The following is a 23,331-nucleotide window of genomic DNA, read 5'->3' as shown; positions in this document are numbered from 1 at the left end:
AAGTAAAAAATAACACAAAAGCAGCATATTACAAGCAAATTCTTTTATGTGCAAGATTGGGCTAAATAACGCAATTTTATAAATAATTGCTCAATTAAAACAATTTATTTTAACCTAAGTAATTTGTCCAAATGACTTAAGTCAAGTCAAGTCATTTAAAAACAGTGACTTAAGTCAAGTCATTTACTTAAGTCATTACAACACTGGTCTGAGTGGCTTAGCAACTAATTTTAAAGCTATCTTATTTTATAAAAGGCAAGCTCTCGCCATTGCTTTACTCCTTCATTCCAAACACAGTGAATAAAACAACAAGAATTTTAATTATTAATGTTCTTTAACCTTATTTGAACCCAAGAGCTAGCGAATGACTTGAACTAAATGTGCGTCAAAAACAACAGCCTACTTTATTTTTGTTTATATTTAATGCTTATTCAAGCTCTTGTACGCCAGCTTGCGGTTAAATATTTGTATTTTGATTACCGCTAGGGCACCATTTTTTGCTCTGTGAACTGGCAGTGATTCCCAACCAGGGGTCTATGGAAAAAACGGGGGTCTATAAACTTTCAACTGGTCTGTAAAAAGCTCGAAGTCCACGTTTTTAATGCAAACTTGTAGTATTGGCATTCATTTGATACTTTAGTGATATCAATGCCGATCCAATACTAAATTAACAAATAATATTATCCGAAAGCTATCGCAGACTCACCGAGTCTGTTGATCTATGATGCAAGCAGGGCAGACTAGAAAAACAACTAGCCTGCAGTGAGGTTCGAACTCACGACCTCCGATCAAGCCGGGACCGTCGCTCTACCAACTGAGCTATGCAGGCTCAGATGGGAACGAGTCGAGAAACAACCATACGCCAATGCCTGTTCAATTTGTTAGTACAAGCAATTCAATTGAAGGGGATCCACAGTACCATATCATTTATTCGATGAAACATGCACACATATGTGTGTTAATAGCTGAGATCTAGCCCTCACTGCAGGCTAGTTGTTTTTCTAGTCTGCACTGCTTGCATCATAGATCAACAGACTCGGTGAGTCTGCGATGGCTTTCGGTGTACTAATTATACGTAAGTCGTAGTCGTTGGTCAAAAAGCAGCTTCGAAGGGCTAGATCTCAGCTATTAACACACGTATGTGTGAATGTTTCATTGAATAATATTATCTATTAGGCCTATTTGCGATTAAAATCACTGTTTTCTATTTCTAGGGTAAGTTAGTCAGTGGTAAATCGTTTATACGCTAAACCAAGTGTGACATAATAACCCCGACCATTAACTTTTAACATTACAATTTAAAATATATTTGTTTTTCAAATTGCTATAACATCATTTAAAATCGTATCTGGCGGTCGTGATTTAAGCTTAAATATCGAGTATCGACAGCAAATAAAAACGCCAGTATCGGACATCGTTAGTTAATGCCTTATTTTTTTTGGTTATAATCAACACTTAAAAGAATCGTGCTTTATATGATTTATTTTTACGATTAGTAATTTTTTTGGGCGGTTTTTTCACTTTAAGCTATTTTCTCATCTCTCATCCATTTTGTTTATTTAACAACTTTTATTGTTTTAAGGGCTTTGGTTAATTTAATTTAGTCCAATTTAACTCGTTTCTAGAGCGAATTAATGCGAACCAAACTTATAAATAAATCTCTTTTATTTTTCATATTTATGTTGTATAACTAGAATTGTTGTTCCGATAAAGTGGTCAAAATATATAAATAGCTACAAACGTTTGTTTATACATTCTAAGCACGAATTTATATGATGTAAAGCACTAATCTTAAACTATATTATTCCAGTGAGTTATGGTTTTGTATGTATTTGTATTATAATTTATACCGGTATATATCTTTGACAAGCTAAATAATAAGTATAGGATTATATAACTTAGTGCAAATATGTTTCTAATGCAGTTTATTTATAATTTGGCGCTGGTCTAGAATCCTAACACAGCGTTACGAATTATTAAAGCAACGCGCAATGTTAGGTTGTCGGTTAGTGTCTGGGTGAGGGTGGGTCAAGTATTAATATTTAATCATATTACCTAACCTACCCAAACACAATTTACGCGCACCCTAACCCAAATACTGTTCGTTGTGGTAAGATTCTAGACAAGTAGCTATTTGCTTTATATGGTGAATCCATTCTGAAAAACTTGCCCAAAGATTGCTTTTCCATCGAAGTTTTATGACTTTTGCTACCAGGCATAGTAATACAATCAAAAACAGCTTCTTTGGTTTACCATTTTATGACTTATGTATAGTAATACTAAAGTTTGTTTCTTTGCTGTGTCTTAATATATCAATCTAAAACGTTATAATTTAGCCAGCGAAGTATCATCTAGGTCTATAAAATCTTAAGTGTATGGCAGATTTAAAATGCTTATAAATTCTAAGTATCCTAATTTGAGCCAGATTGTAAACTTTTTATAATATGAAAGGCGGTCTTTAAGCAGCTAAAATTTGTGCGGCTGTAAACAAACTATTATGGAACTGTGAGTACCTACATTGGAAAGTTAGTCCTGGTGTAAATAGCTGAGCAGTTGCACTTTCAGCTGTGATCTTAGCCACACATTGCGTCGAAAATCGGCATACAATTCATTCAGTTGTAAAAAATCGCACAAAACCACAAAACTTCTGTCTCGCTTACGGTTTTCAGTTTAATACTTGTTTTCAGCCGTGCAAATTTTAGAAATAATGTTATTACAGCCGTCCAATTTTCAGCTACATAACGCCACCATGTGATATCCAAAGTTTCCGACTTAGTATTAGGTGCATTTACTTAGTCAAGTTTGCACGGCTTTCATGTATTCATCGTCTGTTCAAGTTTCCAATCTGGAACATAAGCGGCGTTGGCATGTTTTGTTTTAAAAGTAGTTTTTAATTCCCCTTTTCCTCAGAATGCTGTTATTTTTTGTATATTATAAAACCAAATTAGCTGAACTGTAGAATGTGTGATGTCATTATGGGTTATCTGTGCGTTGCATCTTTTTGTTATTTTTGTTTACTTAATATAGCTATGATAGAAATCATTTTCCAACATTTTGATCAGTAAATAGTAATTTGTTAAAGCACATATGCTACAATTTGTTTTTTAAATAAATATGTTGCCTCTTTTCATTTCAAAGTAAGGGATACTTTATTGTAATTTTTATTTTAATTTTTGCAATTTTAAAAACTTGAAAGTTTTTTTTCTTTAAATATATTTGAGAGAGGTGTTGTTAAAAGATATTGTTTTTTCCATTATGTTGATAAACCTATTTTTTGTCATTTAACTCAAAACTTTTAAACCATCAAAATGCTTTATTTGAAATTTGTCCAATTGTTTTATCTGTTCCTGTAAGGTTTTATTTGAAGATAAATTGTTGGTATTTGGTGTTGAAGTATCTCTTTGTTTTGGTCTATCTATCAATCAAGCAATTTGTTTATATTAATTACGTTGTGGTATCTAATCATAGCAGGACAGGAAATGCACTAATTAATATTTCTGCAATGTTTTTTCGTTTCTCTTAGGGTCTTATCTCATACCATGTTTTTTACAATATTTAAAAATTTGTATGTTAAACTTAATTAATTTGCTAATAAAATATTTTGCAGTAGATATTATTGCAACCAAAAAAGTTATTTTAAAGCAAATAATGTTGAACCAAGATTCATTGTTTAAGATTATTGAAGGTTTTTATTTATGTCCATTAGTTTCTAATAATTAATTTTTTACCCTTTTCCAGTTGGGGTATTAATTTGTATTAGGGCAAGCATAGCATTTTGTTAACAAGTGTAGCTGTTGCATGAAGCGAAGACATTAATGATGTCAGTTATCATTTTCAATTATGACAGCTACTGTTTCCTGTTGATATATATATATTTATGCACCATATGTCACAATGCCATGAATACTTTCACTTACTGAGAACATCCACTTATTTTAAAAACTCATTAAATATAAAAACTTTTAATAACGATATTACACAGAAAATCTAATATAATATCATCAAAATCCGGGTACTTTGTTAACTTTTTATAGTAAATTTATAATTAGCTTGTCAGACAGTCATGTTTGTTATTAAATACTCAACCACTAATCTAATATCAAGTTGTTTATTTTACCCAAGAAATTAGGTTGTTTACACCAAAGCTTGATTGTGTATATATTCGTTTTGTAAGACTGAAAAGTTGAATTGTTATTTGAATCAAGTTTTACTAGGTGTGTTTCTTATACAGTGGTAAGAAAGCAGTGAAGATTTATTAAATTTTAATTATTTTACGATTTTGTTGACAGCAACCTAAACCTGTAGTAGAGTGTGTCTCACATTATTCCACTGTCTTTAACTTTATAAGTTTTCTTGCCAAGTTATTTTATTTTGAATAATATTATTAGTTATATAGGACTGAGCAATCAGACAAAATTAGAATAACATAACGTCAGATTAAACATTTGGAATGACCTGACTAAAAAAGTAATGGTAACTAATTGTTGGAGTAAAGATCTAACTCAGAATAAGACTTCATCCTATTAGCATTAATTAGGCAATGCGGATCTTATTCTGATGTGTTTGGAAAATATGTTGTCATTTTTAGATCTTATTTTGAGAAGTTTAAAATCTTGTTTTGTCATAGATATTACTGCGTCTTTAGTATTACCATTGGTTTTAATACCATGGTATTAGAGGTAATTTCGCTTTAAAATTATAACTTGCACTTGCCCATACAAAACGTCATTTGAAAACTGCCTGCTTGCGAATTGCTGTCTTTCCCAATTATGTTGATTTAACCTGCATTTTTGAGCCACTCCTCTCATTGTTCACCATACTATAAATGCTTAGGGCATTTACCATGTGTGATATACTGGTTTAATTATTTGCCCAACCATGGATTTGTTAGTAATTTGCATATTGCCCTTTAGTCAACAAATTAGTCTGGCAGGTGCTAACAACAACCATTGTTTTATGTACAAGCCAGTCGGGCAAGTTGGTGTCAATCAGCAATTGCCTGATATAGATTGCACTCGCATTAGTAAGCGGTCAAGTGCATATTTTTTTGTGTGCTTTCATTGGAACCACAAATGTAATCTTAAGCCATCACATTTTATAACACTTCTTGTATTGGCCATCACTTTAAATTATACCACCGCCTCACATTCATTATATTTACTCCCAGGATATACAAGTTGTTCTTTTTTAATCAATTTGTGTTTTTTTCACGAAGTTCGCCTCAAGAAAACAACTTGACTCAAAAAAGTTTAAAACCTACATCAGGTAAGTACTGTTACATTAGCATAACTTATTAAAACTGTAGTATGGTTTTCTTTCAAAGTTCATTTTTCTATGTAAAGCACCTAGGTTTGGGTCAAAAGTTTGAAATACTTGAAATGCGATTTTAAAAGCAATAACAAACTTTTGTGTTTTATTTTAAAAGTTGTTTTCTTGATTTTTAAATTGGAAGATGAAAATTTATACAAAACATAAACATTCAGTATCTTTAATTGTTTTGCTGAACAATGTGCACCACCGATCTTGGTGTTATGTGTCCACCTTGTGGCCATTATTTTTTACAAATGCATCCACACGGTGTCGTACTTGTTGCAGTAAGATGGGGTGTTGCTCCAGCAAAGAGGCTAAGCATGACCGGAACAACTCAAACTCGGCCACGTAAGTTTACATCCAAGCAATTTAAATGTGTATACAGTGTATTTATGCTTATTTTTAAAAAAAAGTCCCACATTATACTTCTTACTCATTAGTGCAGGGATGTAATGCTTATTAGTGTTTATAGACACCACATGAGACTGTTGGTATTTAGGACTTTTATCAGCGTTTCTTTTATATAAATTGACAACCAGCCTTCAATCACCATTAAAATAAAATAAAATGTAATAGTTTAAATGACCTCTGAAATTAAGTTATTAAAAAATTAAAAATCTTTTAAATTTGATTATTTCTTATTGATAGCTAGGCCATAGTTGCCGTATTCTGGCAGCCAGCTTGCAGGAATGATTTATTGCCAGCCGGTCGTTTCAATATAAGGCGAGATATTTCAATAGCATTTCCTGAACCTAACTTAGCGGGGTTATTAATATGCCAACCCTACTGCAGCCAATCTATTCAACGCACAAAACTGCAAAGGTTATTGCATCTACTGCATTTAGTTGTTGCTGGAAAAATATTCAGAATATCCAATTCCTGTCACATATTAAACTAGGAATTATCTTGTCCAAATTCAGATTGTTACAACAAAATGAAGGCCTTATGTTATTAACCTTAGGTTTTTCTTGTATATTGTGGCATATGTGATAAGTTAGTCACTGTTTATGTATTCTAGGCATCAAATTATATTCCACGTCACACTAGGTCCTATGCTCATCAACCAATACACTCAATTGTATTGCAAATGTCAAACGTGATATTACAAGCAATTAACATAGAACTTTATGTACGTTTTGTAGGTGTATATCACTTTTCCAAAACTGTTAGTGATTAATAAGTTTACAGCATTTTGTGAAAGGTCTGCAGTTTATGACAATAGTTTAAAACAATAGCGTCAAATTATGACGAGGCGTCCTTACTGTAGGCATGTTGACAATCGCAAGAAGTTAATTGAGTCACGATCTTAGTTTTGTTGAAAGTTGCTGTGCATTGTTATAATAGGGAGGCTGTGGGTGGAGTATTAGTATGTAAGATTGTTCCTCACAAGTGAAACATTTGCTTGTCAGCAACATTTGCAGGTTATTTTTATTTATTAGCTTCTTGCTGTAAACCCCAGGCAAGTGTTTAGCATGTTAAAGGCATTTATTTTACAGTTTACCATTGATATTTATTCGTATACACATTACTACTAAGGTTTGTAAGAAATGTGAAAGTGTAAGCCAATGCAATATTTTGTAAAATTAACATGTTTTTTAGGGTCTTTTTATGAAAGTTTTTTCTAAAGTGTAAAAAGTAATTTGTTAAAATCAAATTGGTTTATGTTGTATTTGACGTTGTGTTGGCGTGATAATTTGCCAAATCATTTACAGCGTCACTTTTACAGCTTAGCTTCCTGTTTATGTCATTACAGAGGGCTCCGGTGGCCTGTGTGTGACGTACATTCATCCCTTTACACCGATTATCAAACATGCAACTCTTAAGCATCATTTACGTGCAACTTTAAAGTTAGATCAATAGCTAAGTCACTTCTACAAGACCAAAGTATTAAAACGATCCTAGTAAAAGATAAGGAATATAATGATATTCTATTTTTAGTTGTAATTGGCAGAACTTAAAGTTAGTGGATAGTGTGTTAGAATTGATTAGATTCCATTGGATTTCTGCTTCTAAAGATTAAAACAAAAGTAAGTTAGTAAAAATATAAGGAATATAAAGATATTCAATTTTTAGTTGCACTTAACAAAACGTAAAGTTAGTGGTTTTGTGATGGAATTGATTAAAGGTCCGTTGGATTTCATTTTTATTTGCTGTTTGTTAAGAAAACCTGATTTTAAAGTGTTGTAAATATAGCAGGGAATTGTTTGATGAATTTGTGCTGATAAGTGAACAGTAGATACAATGCCAAAGAAATTATGGAACAGTGTTTTTCGGAGGAATAAACAGAAAAGTAAAACCAAGCAACCGCAAGCTCAGTCGGCACCAACATCTCCATTCGAAGGAGGTCTCATAAAAACATTATTTCACACTTTTGGGATAAATCATCTATTATGTGATTTGCAACTTTCCATTTGTTTGTCAATAACATGATTTTTAAAGTTGATTCCCTATTTTTGTTTTGCTTGAAAATTGATCAGTGTTTGGACTTGAGCTGTTTTGTTTTCATTCAGTTTATTGCACTTTCTTGCCTCACTAAATAAATCAATGACAACCATTTTTTTTTATATCTCCCTATAAGGCAGATTACACCAGTATTAAGTTGAATTGATGTGTTGTGAAACCTAAAATTAAATCCCGTTTCTTAGAAAGTTTTTAAGATATGAAAAAGTTTTAATAAAATACCAAAGCCATAATATTCAACAAAATCGACATTTTGCTATTCACAAGTGTACCGACAATACCTTGTGTTATGATCAGTTTAAAACGCCATAATAATTTTGCCGAAACGTTATGGTGAAGTATGGTTTTATGAAGGCTGTTTTTACCAAACATTTTCAACTGTAAACTCTAAATCAACTCTAAACTTTATTTTAAAGGTAGTTCGTTCAATTCAATTAAAAAACTCAAAATCTTTACAGTTGTAAGACCCAAAGTAAAGAATGTTTAAATAAGTTAGTTTGGATTATTGTGGAGTAGATAATATTAGATGGGTTTGGTTTAATTATGACCAAACTAGACTCTATTATTAAAAGAGTGTTATCTTTTGTGTGCAACTGGTTTGTGAAGTTTGTGAATCGTTTGTTCCTTAAATACCAAAACAAAATATAAGCTTTGTTTAAGCCAGTTAGGTCTACAACCTTGTGTGCTAAGTAATATTTGCAAATAATAACTTTTTTGACGTAAGTTTTAATTCCAGCGGTCATTTTGACGCCAACCCGATTGTCATCAACCAGCCAAGCACGATAAGCGCCCCCCAAGTATCGGCCGGCCCCGTTATTTCTGGCCCCACCTCCCTCCAGGGGGGGTTAGGGGGTTACAACGCCGGCCCCCAAATGTATAACCAGCACCAACAGGCCACCATAAGCCAGGCCATGGCCCCACGTCCAACTATGCAAGGTGAAGAGGCCGATACGTTGTTTGTGGTGGCTGCAGCTTCTAGTTGCGAATGTTTGATGTTGCTTGAATGTTGTTTGTGGCCCACTAATAACTAACAACACTTCACTAACTACAAGAAGCGCTTGCTCTGTTAATCATAGTTCATATGTGGGACGAAACCTTTTCACCCATGATTTCCCAGTTTAGCTTCTAGACCTCTTAGTTCATGTTTAGTTTAGGCTCATGTTTGTTTGAGCAACTAGTGTTCAGTTGGCTTCTCAAATGAATACCAAATGACAACTTGAAAAACTTGTATCTTCTTGCTTTAATTTTTGCAAATCTATGCAAGTTGTAAAAAGTAAACCTCCCAATACTAAGTATTAAAACATGCCAATCATACCAGTTAAGTATTACACCTATTTATCTTTAGGAGTGTCTGATACTTGGTATTTCATTACAGTATGGATCCCCGATATTTGGGACAAATGGTATTGTATCTTATGCCAAATGACGCTATTACTATTATTAAACAAGAAAAAAGATTAAATTGAACTGTTTTGGAGGTTTTTTTCGGTTATTAGACGGAAATGTACTTTAGTACTTTAGTATTAAGAAGTTTTGTTACCTCCAGATGTTAACTCACTGATTTTTTAGAATGATCACCTGTATAAATTAGAAATTGCTGCGTTCTATCGCAAATTATGGTTTAAATTCCTATATTGATTGATGTCAGATTGCCGCCTAGTATTGGATGAGTACACAACTCGGCATCTAGGGGATCCACATTCGATATTTTCATTCATAATTATCTAGTCTGCATTTGACGAGCATTTAGAAAATCCAAAAATAAAAACTTGCTCAAGGTGATTTTAGGCTAATTAAAGTTAACTTTTATTTAGTTTATTTTTTTACCAACCAAGTACACTAGAATTACAGATTTGCTTAAAGTGGCACTTTGCTAACCATCTTTATATTGTGTTGTTTCCTGATGCTGCTGTCTCCTGCTTATACTTGTTGTGGTATTCTTGCATGTTGCATGTTCTAGCAAGGACATTTCACTTCCCACTGTTAGTTTCCCATCGGAAAGCACGGTAACAATCCCCACAGTATCCCCCACCCCCCACGTTGTATTCAACCAACAAAAAGCAGCCGGAGGTAGCGTCCATATTAACCTTGACATCATCATAAAAATTCTGTTCAAAACCTCCGTAGAATTTAAATGCATTCAATTTTATTTTAGTTTGAATGTGGTTTAATTAAAAAACAAAAAATTATCATGTTCACACTTGTTCCCAGTAACTAATTAATTTGTGTTCTTATTCTGTGTCAATTTTTTTATTTGTGTGAGTTAATAAAGTTAAACATAATAGGTCTCTAATTGAAACATAAATATATATTTTGTCCAATTATTCGTAATTAAGTTATAAAAATTTATCTGCCCTTGATTTCCTTTCAGGGTTGTTCATGAAGCAATACCCTAATTTATTTAAAAAAATTAAAAATTTTATTTAAAATGTTGATTTCGTGTTCTAATGTTTTAATTTACCACTTGCCAGATTAATTTTTCCAATAATAAGTGGATGTAGTTGTTAGTAGGTTCACATTTTCACTTTTTGTTCATATTTTTATAAAAAACTGCTAGCAACATTGCATGTTATTCCCAATAATGGAATGTACCTTAATGATATTCTGACAATCTTGAATGCTTGATTTGTATGTGAATGCATGTATTTTGTGTACAAACTGTAATAATTTTTTTTATTTATGTAATATGTAGTTATATAAACAGTGTAAATAGGTGTTACATTTTATTTATCAAGTTTTTTTTTTAATTAAAAAATAAGTTTAGCAAAATATTAATTTTTTAATATAAAATTTATTTAAAATAGTTATAAATAATTATAAAGCATTTAATGCATATGGCAGTAATTTGAAAGTGTATTACTGATGTTGTACAGGCCAGGCTGTACGTTACGTTGCCTTGTATGATTACGATGCAAGGACGGCCGATGATTTATCATTCAAAAAGGGAGAGCAGTTATTCATACTTAACAGCACGTAAGTAATACCGACCAACTTTATATGTTAACATTGGAACTTTTACTGCAACATATTTCTCTAGCTATTAAAATATAATATATATGTAACACAGTTTAATACGACTATTACACTTAAAAAGCTTAAATCAATAGAGAAATAGGGATTAAACCTTAATAGGATTTTAGACTATAAATTGTTTAACTATTTAATGCACTATTTTCTGTATTGTATGTATGTGGACAGTGCAACTTTCACTTGAACGTATTTCTCTAGCTAAAACATTATGAAATAAACAAATTAATATAAAAATTGGCACAATATATGGTTTAAAATGACTTTTAATATTAACATACAGAAATAATGTTAAAACCATTATGAGAATTCAAATTATAAATTATTTTGAATTATTTGATGCACAATCAAAATATCAAAAAAATTAGATAAGCACCAAAAAAATCAAAAATTTATATTGTGATGTAAATTTAAATTTAAGTCCACTTAAAAACATAAAGGTTCAAAGGTTAAGTTTTGGTATTGGACTCAATAAAAGCCATCATTTTTGCCCGGTATTTTTTCTGGACAAACAAAAGGCAAAATATTACATAGATCAACACCAAAAAAATCCTCAATAACTTTTATTGTGATTAGAATTCAAAATATATGTCCTGATAAAAATATGAAGGTCACTTACGGTAACAAAGCAAAAATTGCATCGCAGCCATGTTTTTTTCACCGTATTTTTTTCTGATATTGTCGATTGCGCAACATTTAGCGAGACTGATTGGTGGCTAGCCAGTTCCATGGCAACCGGTCGTCAAGGTTACGTGCCTTGCAACTACATTGCGTTGGATGGAGGATTAGAATCGGAAGAGTAAGATAAAAACCGTGCTGGTCGGGATATTTTGACATCCCACTGATCGGGATTTTGCTTCTTTCTCTTTTATTTGAATCAATTGCTCCCCAGCGTGAAAATTTTATTTGTTGGAAATGAGTTTACTTTAAACATTGAATGCAAAAAGTTTGCTAAAAGTATCTATATAGAACGAAAAATAATTTAAACAATCTATTTATTTTGGTGAAATATTTCTGTTAAAGTTACAATGAAATGCATTTGTTCAGCAAAATCTTTTACTTACTGTGTTTTTAAAACGAAGCAGACAAGAAAGAGTGCGCTAAAATTCCAATATGAAGCTGAAAAATAGCAAAAAATTATTGTTTACTAAAATAAATTTGGTGAAACAAGGATTTCAATTATAAAATTGTTTTTCTGAAAAATATTATTTTTTTGGGCCTTGAAAAACAATTTTATAAATTGATAAATGCCTGGCAGCAACAGTAAGAACAAGGATTGTTTAGCAAAGCGACTTCTATTCCTGCAAGAACTTTGAATGATTTGCGTTTTGCATGTTTTTATTTTACGCATGCAGCGAGGGTGATTGGTGGGAAGCCCGATCGCTCGCCACACAGAAGACTGGATACATTCCAAGTAACTACGTGGCACCAGCTAACTCTGTGCAGTGCGAAGAGTAAGCCTTGATGTTTTGTTGATTTGTCACTCAAATTTCATTCTTTTTTTTTGGTATGACTTTTTCGATTTTAAGTTTAAGTGTGATTGCTTGAGATTTTATTAAGTTTTTACAATTTAATTTAAACAATAAATATTTAAGATCAACTATTATTACCAATGGTTAGTTTAAAATATGTTTTATGTAAGTTTGCAATTGTAAAGATTAAACATTTTTATAATGTCAGGATTTTTTCTACTTTTAATAATTTTCTTTAAGAATGTTCTACAGTTTAAAATTAATTTAAAGTTTGTTAAATATGACTTCAAAACTTCATTCAATCTTGATATTGTTGATGATAAGAGCCTATCCCTGCACTGTAGGGCAAGACTTATATATTTTAAACATAAATGTTATTTGTCAGATGGTTCTTTGGTAAAATAAGCCGCAAGGATTCTGAGCGTCTTTTGCTGAACCAAGAAAACATGAGAGGAACTTTTCTGATACGAGAAAGTGAAACTGCTCAAGGTTTGTTGGTTTTATGAAAAACAGGAACTTTTTGGCTAAGGAAGCCATAAACTACGTTTTTTTAACTCCACTTGTATTTCTGTGGGAGCCATACAGTATTTTTAAGTTTAAGAAAGTAAAAATTGTAATTTAAAAAGTCCCAACATTCCATCACTAAAAGATATGACAAACTAAATAAGATTTGCACAATGCGCCAAAAACTATTGGTATTTCATAGTAAAAAAATTTTGGTTGAGTCATTGAGAGGGCAGATGTTGTTGAAAAATCCCATTGGGCTTTTGAGCCCAAGGTTCCCATGCACTTGTGTAGACCAATACCACACAGGGCACAAGTGTCACCATTGTTTTGTAAACAAATGAAGTCATTTTGTGCACTGGGAGGTTCTTAGTCGAACCAAAGAATAGAAAAAATGTTTATCCTGACAGCATTTAGGAGCATATACTGCTTCATGCTATAAAAACAAGATGTCAAAATGAGTTGTAAGTTATTTCGAAACAAATGTATTTTATTTACCCTTTAACTTTTTCGAAAAACCTTTCTCAAGCAAAACCAAGGAACTAACTAGTTTGAGATGTTTTTAAAAGCTTTCCACAAACATGTGCCACATCTTATATAAATACTTCTGCAATTTGTTTAGAATATAAACTTCCAGCGTAACATAGCTGCTATGTGTGACGTTAAACATATTGTATTTCCTCTCATGGTTTATTGTATAAGTTGAGGATGCAAATGTTAAATGATAAGTTTTGCGTCACTCATTGTGCCCAACATTAACTTTTGTATGCTAATGTGTCTATTTTAACTTTGTAAATAGAATAGTAACTTTTAACATTCGTTACAATACAATTGAATTGATCGATCACATTAAAACTGAAGATGATACAAGTGCGTATAGAAATGTTTTTATCAAGATGATGTTGATTTACTCTTTTTGGCTTTGCAATTTATTTTTAAGCTACTTATCAGACCCGTGCATTTTGTACCTAATGATGATAAATGTTTCTATAATTGATAAAACATGACTCAGGTGGCTAAAATAAAAGTTGTGATCACTAACACGTAAGCTTTAAATGCCTCATATGTTAAAGAATCTGACGTAATACACTCCTTCCAAGTAATAAACATATTTTCTTCGCCTTGTAATTGCCACCAAGGGTTGAGGCACTACACTATGTTTAAAAAGCTTCATTTTTAATGCTGATTTTTAAGAATACCAATTACTCTTTAAAAATAAACATGAACAAAATAAACTTATAAAATACAGCTCTCCGATAAACTCAATGCATGTATATAAATATCTGAGATACATTGGGCAAGTAGTTTTTTTGCCTTTGATGTTTAAAAAACTCAAAAAAATGTTTAAATACTGCTTTTAAGGTTATCTAAGAACAAACATAACTGTTTCCAATTAGCGCTGGTTGTTAAAACAAGTTAAAACTTTAAAGAAACAGGGAACTTGACTTTGGGAACTTAGTTATCACACTCAGCTCCAAAAAAACCCTACAGTATTTCACAGGGACCTTCCAAAACTGACACAATAACTTTGGGTCAGTGATTCTCAAACTGTGTGCCATGGCAAAACAGTGTGCCACAAAACTTTTTGTAATTTACAAAACTAACTGTTTATTTTACTTATTGCTATGCTTTTATTTTACTATTTGCTATGCATCACAAGTACAGTGTAGTTTTGTAAAACCCAAAGTTGTAATGCAGGAACATTTTCCCTATCGATAAACTCTTAACCTACCACATTCAGGTCTATCCAAAGCCTTGCAGTATTTTGCAGTTACCCATTTTCAAACTGACAACCTGACACTACATTCACAATATACTTGTGTAGCTTTGTAAAAGTCTAATGATTCCACAGGAACCTTTTCTCTGTCGATTCTCGATGAAGACACCTTGAAGGGTTTGAACGTGAAGCATTATCGCATCAGGAAGTTGGACAGTGGAGGGTTTTACATCACCGCTCGTGCCCAGTTCACTGCACTAAAAGACCTCGTTGATCACTATCAGAGTAAGCTGAACTTTAACTTTTTTTGAGTCCTGGTTAGTCGTTGAGAACTATTCAATAAAATTTTATTCAGATATTCTTGTTTTGAATATGTTTCTGTGAAAGTTTTCACTTAATTTTAATTGGATTAGTAAATATAATAAATTTCTTTCTCAGTTCCCTTCTGCACCTTGTTTTGTGTGGCAAACCGGGATTTCACTATGACAGTGCTTTTGTTGATTTTTTTTGAATATTTTAGCTAGTCAAACATAATAGCATAAGCGCTGGTTAGTGGTTGAGGACTATTCCATGACATCTTATTTACTTATTCATGTTTTGAATATGTTTCCGTGGAAGTTTTTTAGTAAATTTCAAGTGAATTAGTAAATATAATTGAAAAAAAAAACGTTTTTACATATCCCCAAACAGATCAGCAGTTTAATGTGTTTTTAATCTATTTATGAATAAATGCAAAACCTTTTTTATATAAATCACAAATTCTGTCTGGTTCTTATTTTTTAGTGGACCTAGTAACTCTAGGCCAAGTTACAAATCTATCATTTCTTGTACACTTAACATTGACTAAAGATCAAACTAAGTCCGAAATCATCTTCCTATAATTGTTAAAAATAAATTTTCTTGCAGCCAAATCATTTAATTTTTACCGTTTGCATTCAGCCAAATTCCTAAACTCAATAAAAAAAAAATTGGTATCAATTTTATGTAAAGCCGCCTGATAATTATCCCACATGAAACACAGGATGGCCGGTTTTTGTTATGGATAGTTAGTTTGTTGGTACGCTAAATTTTATGATGAAAAAGGAGTTTACTTTTCAATATTAGGCAAAAAAGCATGAGAAAATGTTTTACAAGTGTAAATATAAATTTAATTTTTAGGTCCAAATTTTCTTACAGCGGATGCAAAAGCGCTTAAACAAATTTGTAACTTATATATAACTTTCAAAATAAAAAATCATAGATTGCAAAACATGAGCGAAATATTTACATTAGTTTGATATCGGATCGGCGCCAATACCACCCTAGTATCGGGCTAGTAATGATAATATCGAAATCAAAAATAACAATTTTTATAAAACCCCACGTAAAAGAATCCATTTATATTGACTGTGGTGGGAATAATGGGCTTGCTGATTAGGTGGGATGTTGTGGAAGCAAATTTAATTTTTATTGGCGAATTTTCTTGCAGCTGATTTCGAAGCATACAACATACTTTTGTCGTTTAGACCAGGGATTTCCCAAACTGTGGTCCACAACGACTGCACAGGTGGTCTGTAGCGATATAACACGAAATTAAAAAGTCACACATATACGTTGTACAGTACGTACCCTTTCAAAAATAATTGCCGCAGTTATTCACAACTTGATGTTTTGAAAACCTTTGCTATCCAATATCGTAAATCTTACTTGTTGCGTTGTAGTCAAAAAGTTGTTTGCGAAAAATTCTCATATTCCTCGTCTATGACTAATAATAAATTCTGATTGCCATTTGGAAAAATACAGGTCATGACTTTCTGTGGACTCTAATTTACAAGTTTGCCTTTCATAAATAACGGCAAGAATTTATGATTTATGCAGAAAGAAGCAATTGCATACGTCCCATAGATGTTGTCAGTTTTGTAAATAAACAAAATTTGGTTTTATTTATTTTTTACTTTGTATTGCGGTCCGCGAAATAACAAATTCACAAATAGTGGTCTGTGGTCCAAAAAGTTTTGGGAAACCCTGTACAAATCACAAATATACAACTATTCTATAAACCCCACATAATGAAAGTACCGTGTCTTATTGCTTGGATGGAATGTAGCTAGTTGCGACGGTCTCTGCTGTCGTATCTACCTTCCGTGTCGGCAGCACGAACCAACCATCCACTCGATGGGGCACGACGTGTGGGAAATCAACCGTGACGAGATCGACATGCAACAAAAACTCGGAGCCGGGATGTTCGGCGAAGTGTGGAAAGGTCATGTTGGTTGCTTGGCAACAGAGCATCCGATTGGTTGTCGATGACCAAACAAATCAAACTTTTGTTTTTTGTGATTCAGGGCATGTTTTATTTTCACATTGATTCATGAGTATCGTAGTTAATAAGAAAATGAAGGTGGCCTCCAATTTCTTGGTAAAGTAAAATATTTTTCTAAAAAAATTTAAATTAAAACAAATAGCAAACTTACTTCAAAGAAAGTTTACAATTTAAACAACATTTTCTTTGCAAGATGTTGCTAGAGGCATAGCTTCATTTTCATTATTATCACCATGTCATCCAACAAAATGTTGTAACTTTTGTTCTAATCATTTTTATTTTGTTTGCTTTTCTTTTCCCATCCTCTTGTTTCGTTGACCTTTGACCCTTGGTGACCCCAGCGACCCCCGATGGTTTGTGCTGCCGACTGAAGGACCCGTGCCCATTGTTGGAGAAGCCGCAAACAATCACAATCGCACGAGATGTTTGGGAAATTCCCCGAGAGTCGCTGGTCCTCGAGAAAAAGTTAGGTGCGGGGATGTTCGGGGAGGTCTGGAAAGGTAAGAATAACACAAAATTAGTTCACGCACACAGTTTTTATACAATATTCGTAAATAAAATTAGTATTTCTCTTTTATTTAATTGAAATCTATTATAACATATGAAAGAGTTTTATACAATACATGAATTGAAAAATTGTAATTTTTTTTACTATTTGGCATAACTACATTGTAAAAGATAAACATTTTGTTTAATACTCAAAATAAAAATTTTAAAAGGTTGATTTCTATTCGATGTAAAAAATATTATAATAGATTAAGGGTTGTATACAATACTCCCAAAGAAAATTAATATTTTTCTATTATTTAATTAAAATGTATCATAACACAAAAAAGAGTTTTGTACAATACCCAAAATAAAAATGAACAATTGTTTTACTACTCAACATAACTATGATATTCAAAATAAAAATTATTAAATGTTTATTACTACTTTATGTAAATATAGGATATAATAGATTAAGAGTTCAATACTCAAAATATACAATTATATGTTTATGATGACGAATGTTAGGAATGTGGAATGGTTGTGTTAAATTAAATCACTGATTGGATTTTTTTGTTTAAAAATGTTGCATGAATTTTTTGATCACTTGCTGTTTTCAATGATTTGTGTATTTTTTATAATAAAGCTACTTTTGTTAAAAAATGTAAATATTAAAGGTAACTCTGATTTCTGCTGAACCTGGGTATATTAAAAATATTTAAAACTAGTAATTTCTATTTAACAAATTGGTGGTAAATTATCAATTTCTATCAAAATGTTAACCTTACAATGTGGTCTCTTGGGGGTGAGAGAGAGACCCGATAAAGTTATTTCCTAAATTCTAAACAGAAGCGTGTAAACAAAACTTGTGACATTTTGAAACTATGCAAGTTTTACTTTTGCTTCTAGAACATTCCATTTCTAAATATCAATAGCAAATAGACTTTATGTCAACTAAGATAACATTGAAATTCTTTGAATTGTTTGGATATTTAACTATCATTATATTGACCTATGACAGCAGAAAGAGTTGCCAATATTATATTTGCTGTTGCTATTGTTATTCCAGCTATATTTTGTATTGTCACATATATTTAAATGCAAAGAGTTTGAAGTTGTAACACTTTCTTGTGTAACAGGTTTGTGGAATCGAACAACTGAAGTCGCGATAAAAACGCTCAAACCCGGAACGATGTCCCCGGAGGCATTCCTCGCCGAAGCGAAGATTATGAAGATGTTGCGCCACGAGAAACTAGTTAGTCTCTACGCAGTCGTGTCGAAGGAGCCAATATACATCGTTACGGAATATATGTGCCACGGAAGTCTGCTTGATTACTTGAAAGACGGTATGGGACGCGATTCCACGCTGGTCGACCAGATCGATATGGCTGCTCAGGTAATTTAAAGCGAATAACTAACAATTGTAAAGTTATAATAAAAGAATCAAAGCCCATGCAGAATTAGGTATCATCAATGTTTTGAATAACTCATGAAAATAAATAAAGAGTTATTCAAAACGTTCAAAATGCTACTTACTTCTGTATGGTCTTTGATATTCTTATTACATTCTACTATAACCTCCAGCCACTATGTTGCACTGAATATGTGAATAAAGGAAATCACCTTGACCCTTGCAAGATAAATAATTTATCTTGCTCCAGCCTCTATGTTCCAAATTGTAAAGTTGTTCTTCCGGCAAATATTTTTATTACCAACATTTGTCTAATAAAATCATTACCCTGATAAAGATTTCCTGTATATAGCTAATCAAAATGTCGCTACATTTAATAAAAATATTTGCTGGAAGAACATTTTTACAATTGATGCACTGCCTGACACCAACAGTATATTCACAGAATTAACTATTTTTTCTTGTTATATTTGCTTTTTACAGCTGTTTTTAATTGGGGCAATTTCCTATGTGAATCTTTATATAAAAATTAAACTGCTTTTAAATAACTTAGTTTTAAAAATGTTGTTCTTTTAAAACATATATTCAACTTCTTTAGTTATTCTGAAATATTTTAATTTGAAAAGATACAGCTGTTCAAATTTTACACTTCAAATATGCAAGTTTACAAACTGAATAATGTCATATAACAATATTTAATCCTGCAGATTGCAGCGGGCATGGCTTACATCGAGAGGATGAATTACATCCATCGAGACGTGCGAGCGGCCAACATTCTGGTCGGGAAGAACCAGGTTTGCAAGATCGCAGACTTTGGTCTCGCTCGGTTGATCGTGGATGATGAATACAGCGCTAGACAAGGTCGGTGAAGTGTAGAGATAGAATGATATATTGGTTTAAGATATAGCTTCTAAAAAACAACCAAATTTCATTTTTTTGCCAAAAACACATTTATTCAGCATCATGCAATGTTAATCTGCAAATTAAGGGTGAAATACATGTAGGAAGACTAGATAAACTGAAATGCTATTTGAACGTTAATTTATATTAATTAAATTTATTATCATATCCAAGGTACATAAAAATTCGTTATTGGGTATCGGTTGACACAAACATAAAAAATCGCTTATCGTTATTGGTCTGAAAAGTTATATCAGTCAATCTCTAGTTAAGTGTTATCATAATGCACTAGGGATGGTACATTGATGTTGTATTTCAATGTCGATATCTTAAATTTTGAAGTATGTCTGTGCGATTACAACACCAAATTACTTCATTACTATGGTCAAAGATGCAAAGTTGTTAAATTGAAACATTCAAAAGTACACATATCAGAAATCAACAAGTTGGTTTTTAATTGGCTTTCGACAAAGCAAACAAAAGTCATGTTATGTTGCTTGTTGTATTTGCTGTGTAATAGGGGATGGGTCATTTTGAGTTGTTTCATATTTTCACTTTTAAGTCCTCAGCAACTTGTTTATTAAATAAATAAATAAAAATATCCGCAGACAACGTGTTGTAGTTTCCATTGCTTTAAAAATATCTTTAGCTTAAACCTTAAAGTGTAATTTAATCGCATCATGTGTGGTAAATAATGAAAGAGACATATTCATTTTTTAGCCACTAAAAACAATTATTCAATATTTCTTTTACGAGCTAAAATAGTATTTCCTGCATTTCAAGTGAAAAAACTTTCCAATCAGGTGCAAAGTTCCCGATCAAGTGGACAGCCCCTGAAGCAGCAATGTACGGAAAGTTTACAATAAAATCCGACGTTTGGAGTTTCGGGATAATGTTGACTGAAGTTGTCACCAAAGGAAGAATCCCTTATCCTGGTAAGTTGTTGTTGATAGCTAAAATATAGTTGTGCGCATTATAAGCAACATCATAATTGGGTTGCAAAAAAGTTGGGTTTCGCAACAGAATCTTGCCCTACAACATAACACATAATGCTGACGGTGAAATTTCTAAAATTTAATCTTAACACAGTTATTTTTTAATTTCACAATTTAGCAAATAAACAAATCAAAATTTCATGCTTGTGATTAAAAACATAGGGTCTTGCATTCTTTTTTCTCATAAAAAATACCCAAAAGTAAGTCAGGATGTTAATAAAGTGTAAAACTTTTAGCGAAACTAAACTTTATGTAAACCTGCAAAATAAAAAAGACTTAGTGCAATCTGATTTTGCATTAAAATAATTTAATAGCTTTTTTAAAATGATCAAATTAAACTCAAAAATAACAAAATGTGTAATGCAGATAACTGAGAGAAGTTAGAGCTATTGATATTAGATAATTCTGACATCATAGGTTAGACTTAAAAAAAAATATTGACACAAAGTAAGCACATGTCTGTTAATAATTTTAGATTGAAAAAACGCATAAGTGGATATTGGGGAAAAAAGATTGTTGTAAATAAAGGTTTCTTACAGCATGATTGTTGCACAAAATATTTTACTTTTAAAATAAAAGAACAGAAAACATTAGAAGCAGCCTTCATGAAATTCAAGTGGTTTAGAAATGTTCACAATTTCATGTTATTTTTCAGGAATGATGAACCGTGAGGTTTTGGAGCAGGTTGAGCGGGGTTACAGGATGCCGAAACCCTCGCAGGGACCCCACGAACCCCAGTGCCCCGACTCGCTATACGAACTTATGATACAATGCTGGCACAAAGACCCAACTCACAGACCCACCTTTGAGTATATTCAGGTAAGTACAACTTGTCAGCAGCAAACAACGTAAAGAAGATATTGTGGAAATATAGGAAATAACTAATTTTCAAGCAGAAGTTTTCTGTTTTTATAAGAAGAAAAACTTGTAATTTTACCACAGTCAAATCATTTGGTAATAAAGTGACGTAATTCATCACAAAACTGAGATACAGCAGCAAAACAACATGAAGAAGATATTGTAGGAATACCAGGTCATTTGAAATAACTTAAGTCCAATCGACCAATTCAAGTCATTTGTATCTAAATAAAGGTCCTAATTTTTAAGATTCTGAAACTTATGCGATCTTGAGTGATATTTTGATTTTCCAACAACAAAAACTATTTTTATTTTTTAAATGTTTTACAAGCAGAAGTTTTCTGTTTTTACAAGAAGAAAAGCTTTAATTTTACCACAGTCAATTCATTTGGTAAAAAAGTGACGTAATTCATCACAAAACTGAAGAAGTTATTGTTTGGTGAAATTAGCTTCTTATTACTAAACTGGGATAGAAGCAATAAAAGATTTATCACAAAAATACTATTTTTATTTACCAGTGTTAATACTGGTTTATTTATTTTAATCTGAAGTTTAATTTGACATTTTCCTTTTTTGCTGTTAAGCTTTTATATATTAAAAGTAAATACTTGAAAAATCCATGCACATTAAAAGTTATAATTTACCAACAGGCAACCGTAAAAAGTATCTTCACTTTTTACTATTTTTGGGGCTAACTCGTTTAAATCTTTTTGTTTCCAGGGCTTCTTGGAAGATTACTTCACGGCAACTGAACCAAACTACAAAGAAATGAACGACTTTTGAGCAATGGTGCTGTCGTCATGCTTCGCTGCACTTAACACACCAAGTGCTTTTAACGCAGATAAACGTTTTCACCAAAGGAATTAAATCGACTTGACGATGCTAATCATGACAGAATCTTTTAAGCGACACACTTAAGTATTACTCGGTCAAGGAAACTTGTGCTCGAGTGTAAAACATACTTTTATTTCTTGTAAACAATCACTAAATGTTTTAACAAAATAACATCAACTAAAAATAAAGAATTTGTCAGCATAGAATAATGTTAGCGCCGCGAAATAATATTATTAATAACATGCGGAATTTATGCAAGCTCTCTGCTCCTAGATTCGTAAAACTTGCTTTTAAATGCTTTTTAGACCTAATTAAATACCTTGCTTTATGAATTTATCTAGGTTCTAGACTAACTGTGTGGAAATGACTTTGTTTTGCTTTTTAAAATGATTTTTTTATTTACTTTTGAAACTGTTTTTTGAAGTTTTAGTTAAACGCACGCCTGATAATCACAAGCTTGATGTTTTATAACAAGTAAAGAATTAAACTTCCAGGTTTAGAAAACACTCTATGCAGAGTTTGTGCCCGGAAACCACAATAGCTCCTCTTTAAATGATGAATACATTAAAAAACAATTTTTGGATTTTGTAATTTGTGTGTTTGTTTTCTTTTAAATATCCCAAGATTAAAATAATTCCAGCTCTAGTATCACATTGAAATGTCCAATCTCTTCTACGTGTTTTACCTGAGAGACCCACACTTAAATGAAATATCCACTAGTTTAAACATTGGATCGTCTTGAAGGTATTTTATTGAGATGGTCACCCAATGCTGTTCCACTCCAGGCAGCTTTTTATTATCCATCTTTTCTTGTTTTTGCTGCCTTTAATTCGCACCTGCTTTGTTGCATCAAGTGCCAGTGATCATATAAGCGTGTTCTTGAGTACTTTTATTTTTGTGCTTTCCTGTATATTATTTCCTTCTGTTGTATTTTTGCAATAGTTGTTCAAAAGTTGTTTCTATTAATTTAGCCGCGCCCTTTTACTTTTTATCGTTACGTTAGTTTTTAACAACATCGCTCCAATAAACAACTAATATTAAGATTACTCAAGTGG

General features: G+C 32.0%; 1 protein-coding gene across 3 annotated transcripts; it reads left to right on the top strand.

The window, feature by feature from the left end:
- Positions 1 to 5,165: 5,165 nt before the first annotated feature.
- LOC146157678 (proto-oncogene tyrosine-protein kinase Src-like) lies at positions 5,166 to 23,312 on the top strand. Of its 3 annotated transcripts, none has more exons than XM_083387693.1 (13): positions 5,166 to 5,265; positions 5,596 to 5,658; positions 8,507 to 8,706; positions 10,644 to 10,743; positions 12,153 to 12,251; positions 12,655 to 12,758; positions 14,626 to 14,775; positions 17,134 to 17,292; positions 18,418 to 18,674; positions 19,397 to 19,550; positions 20,393 to 20,524; positions 21,240 to 21,403; positions 22,163 to 23,312. In XM_083387693.1, the coding sequence occupies exons 2-13, from the start codon at positions 5,600 to 5,602 to the stop codon at positions 22,223 to 22,225; spliced, it is 1,641 nt and encodes a 546-aa protein (XP_083243819.1). In that variant the 5' UTR covers positions 5,166 to 5,265; positions 5,596 to 5,599; the 3' UTR covers positions 22,226 to 23,312. The 3 variants fall into 3 exon arrangements, with proteins under 3 accessions (XP_083243819.1, XP_083243821.1, XP_083243820.1); XM_083387695.1 differs by lacking the exon at positions 17,134 to 17,292 and adding an exon at positions 16,577 to 16,732; XM_083387694.1 differs by lacking the exon at positions 12,153 to 12,251 and adding an exon at positions 11,498 to 11,596.
- The last annotated feature ends 19 nt before the right edge of the window (positions 23,313 to 23,331 follow it).

This window comes from Ascidiella aspersa, chromosome 4 (assembly GCF_963924565.1).
Source record: "Ascidiella aspersa chromosome 4, kaAscAspe10.2, whole genome shotgun sequence".
Lineage (NCBI taxonomy): Eukaryota > Metazoa > Chordata > Ascidiacea > Phlebobranchia > Ascidiidae > Ascidiella > Ascidiella aspersa.
This window is presented reverse-complemented; position numbering and strand designations above follow the sequence as displayed.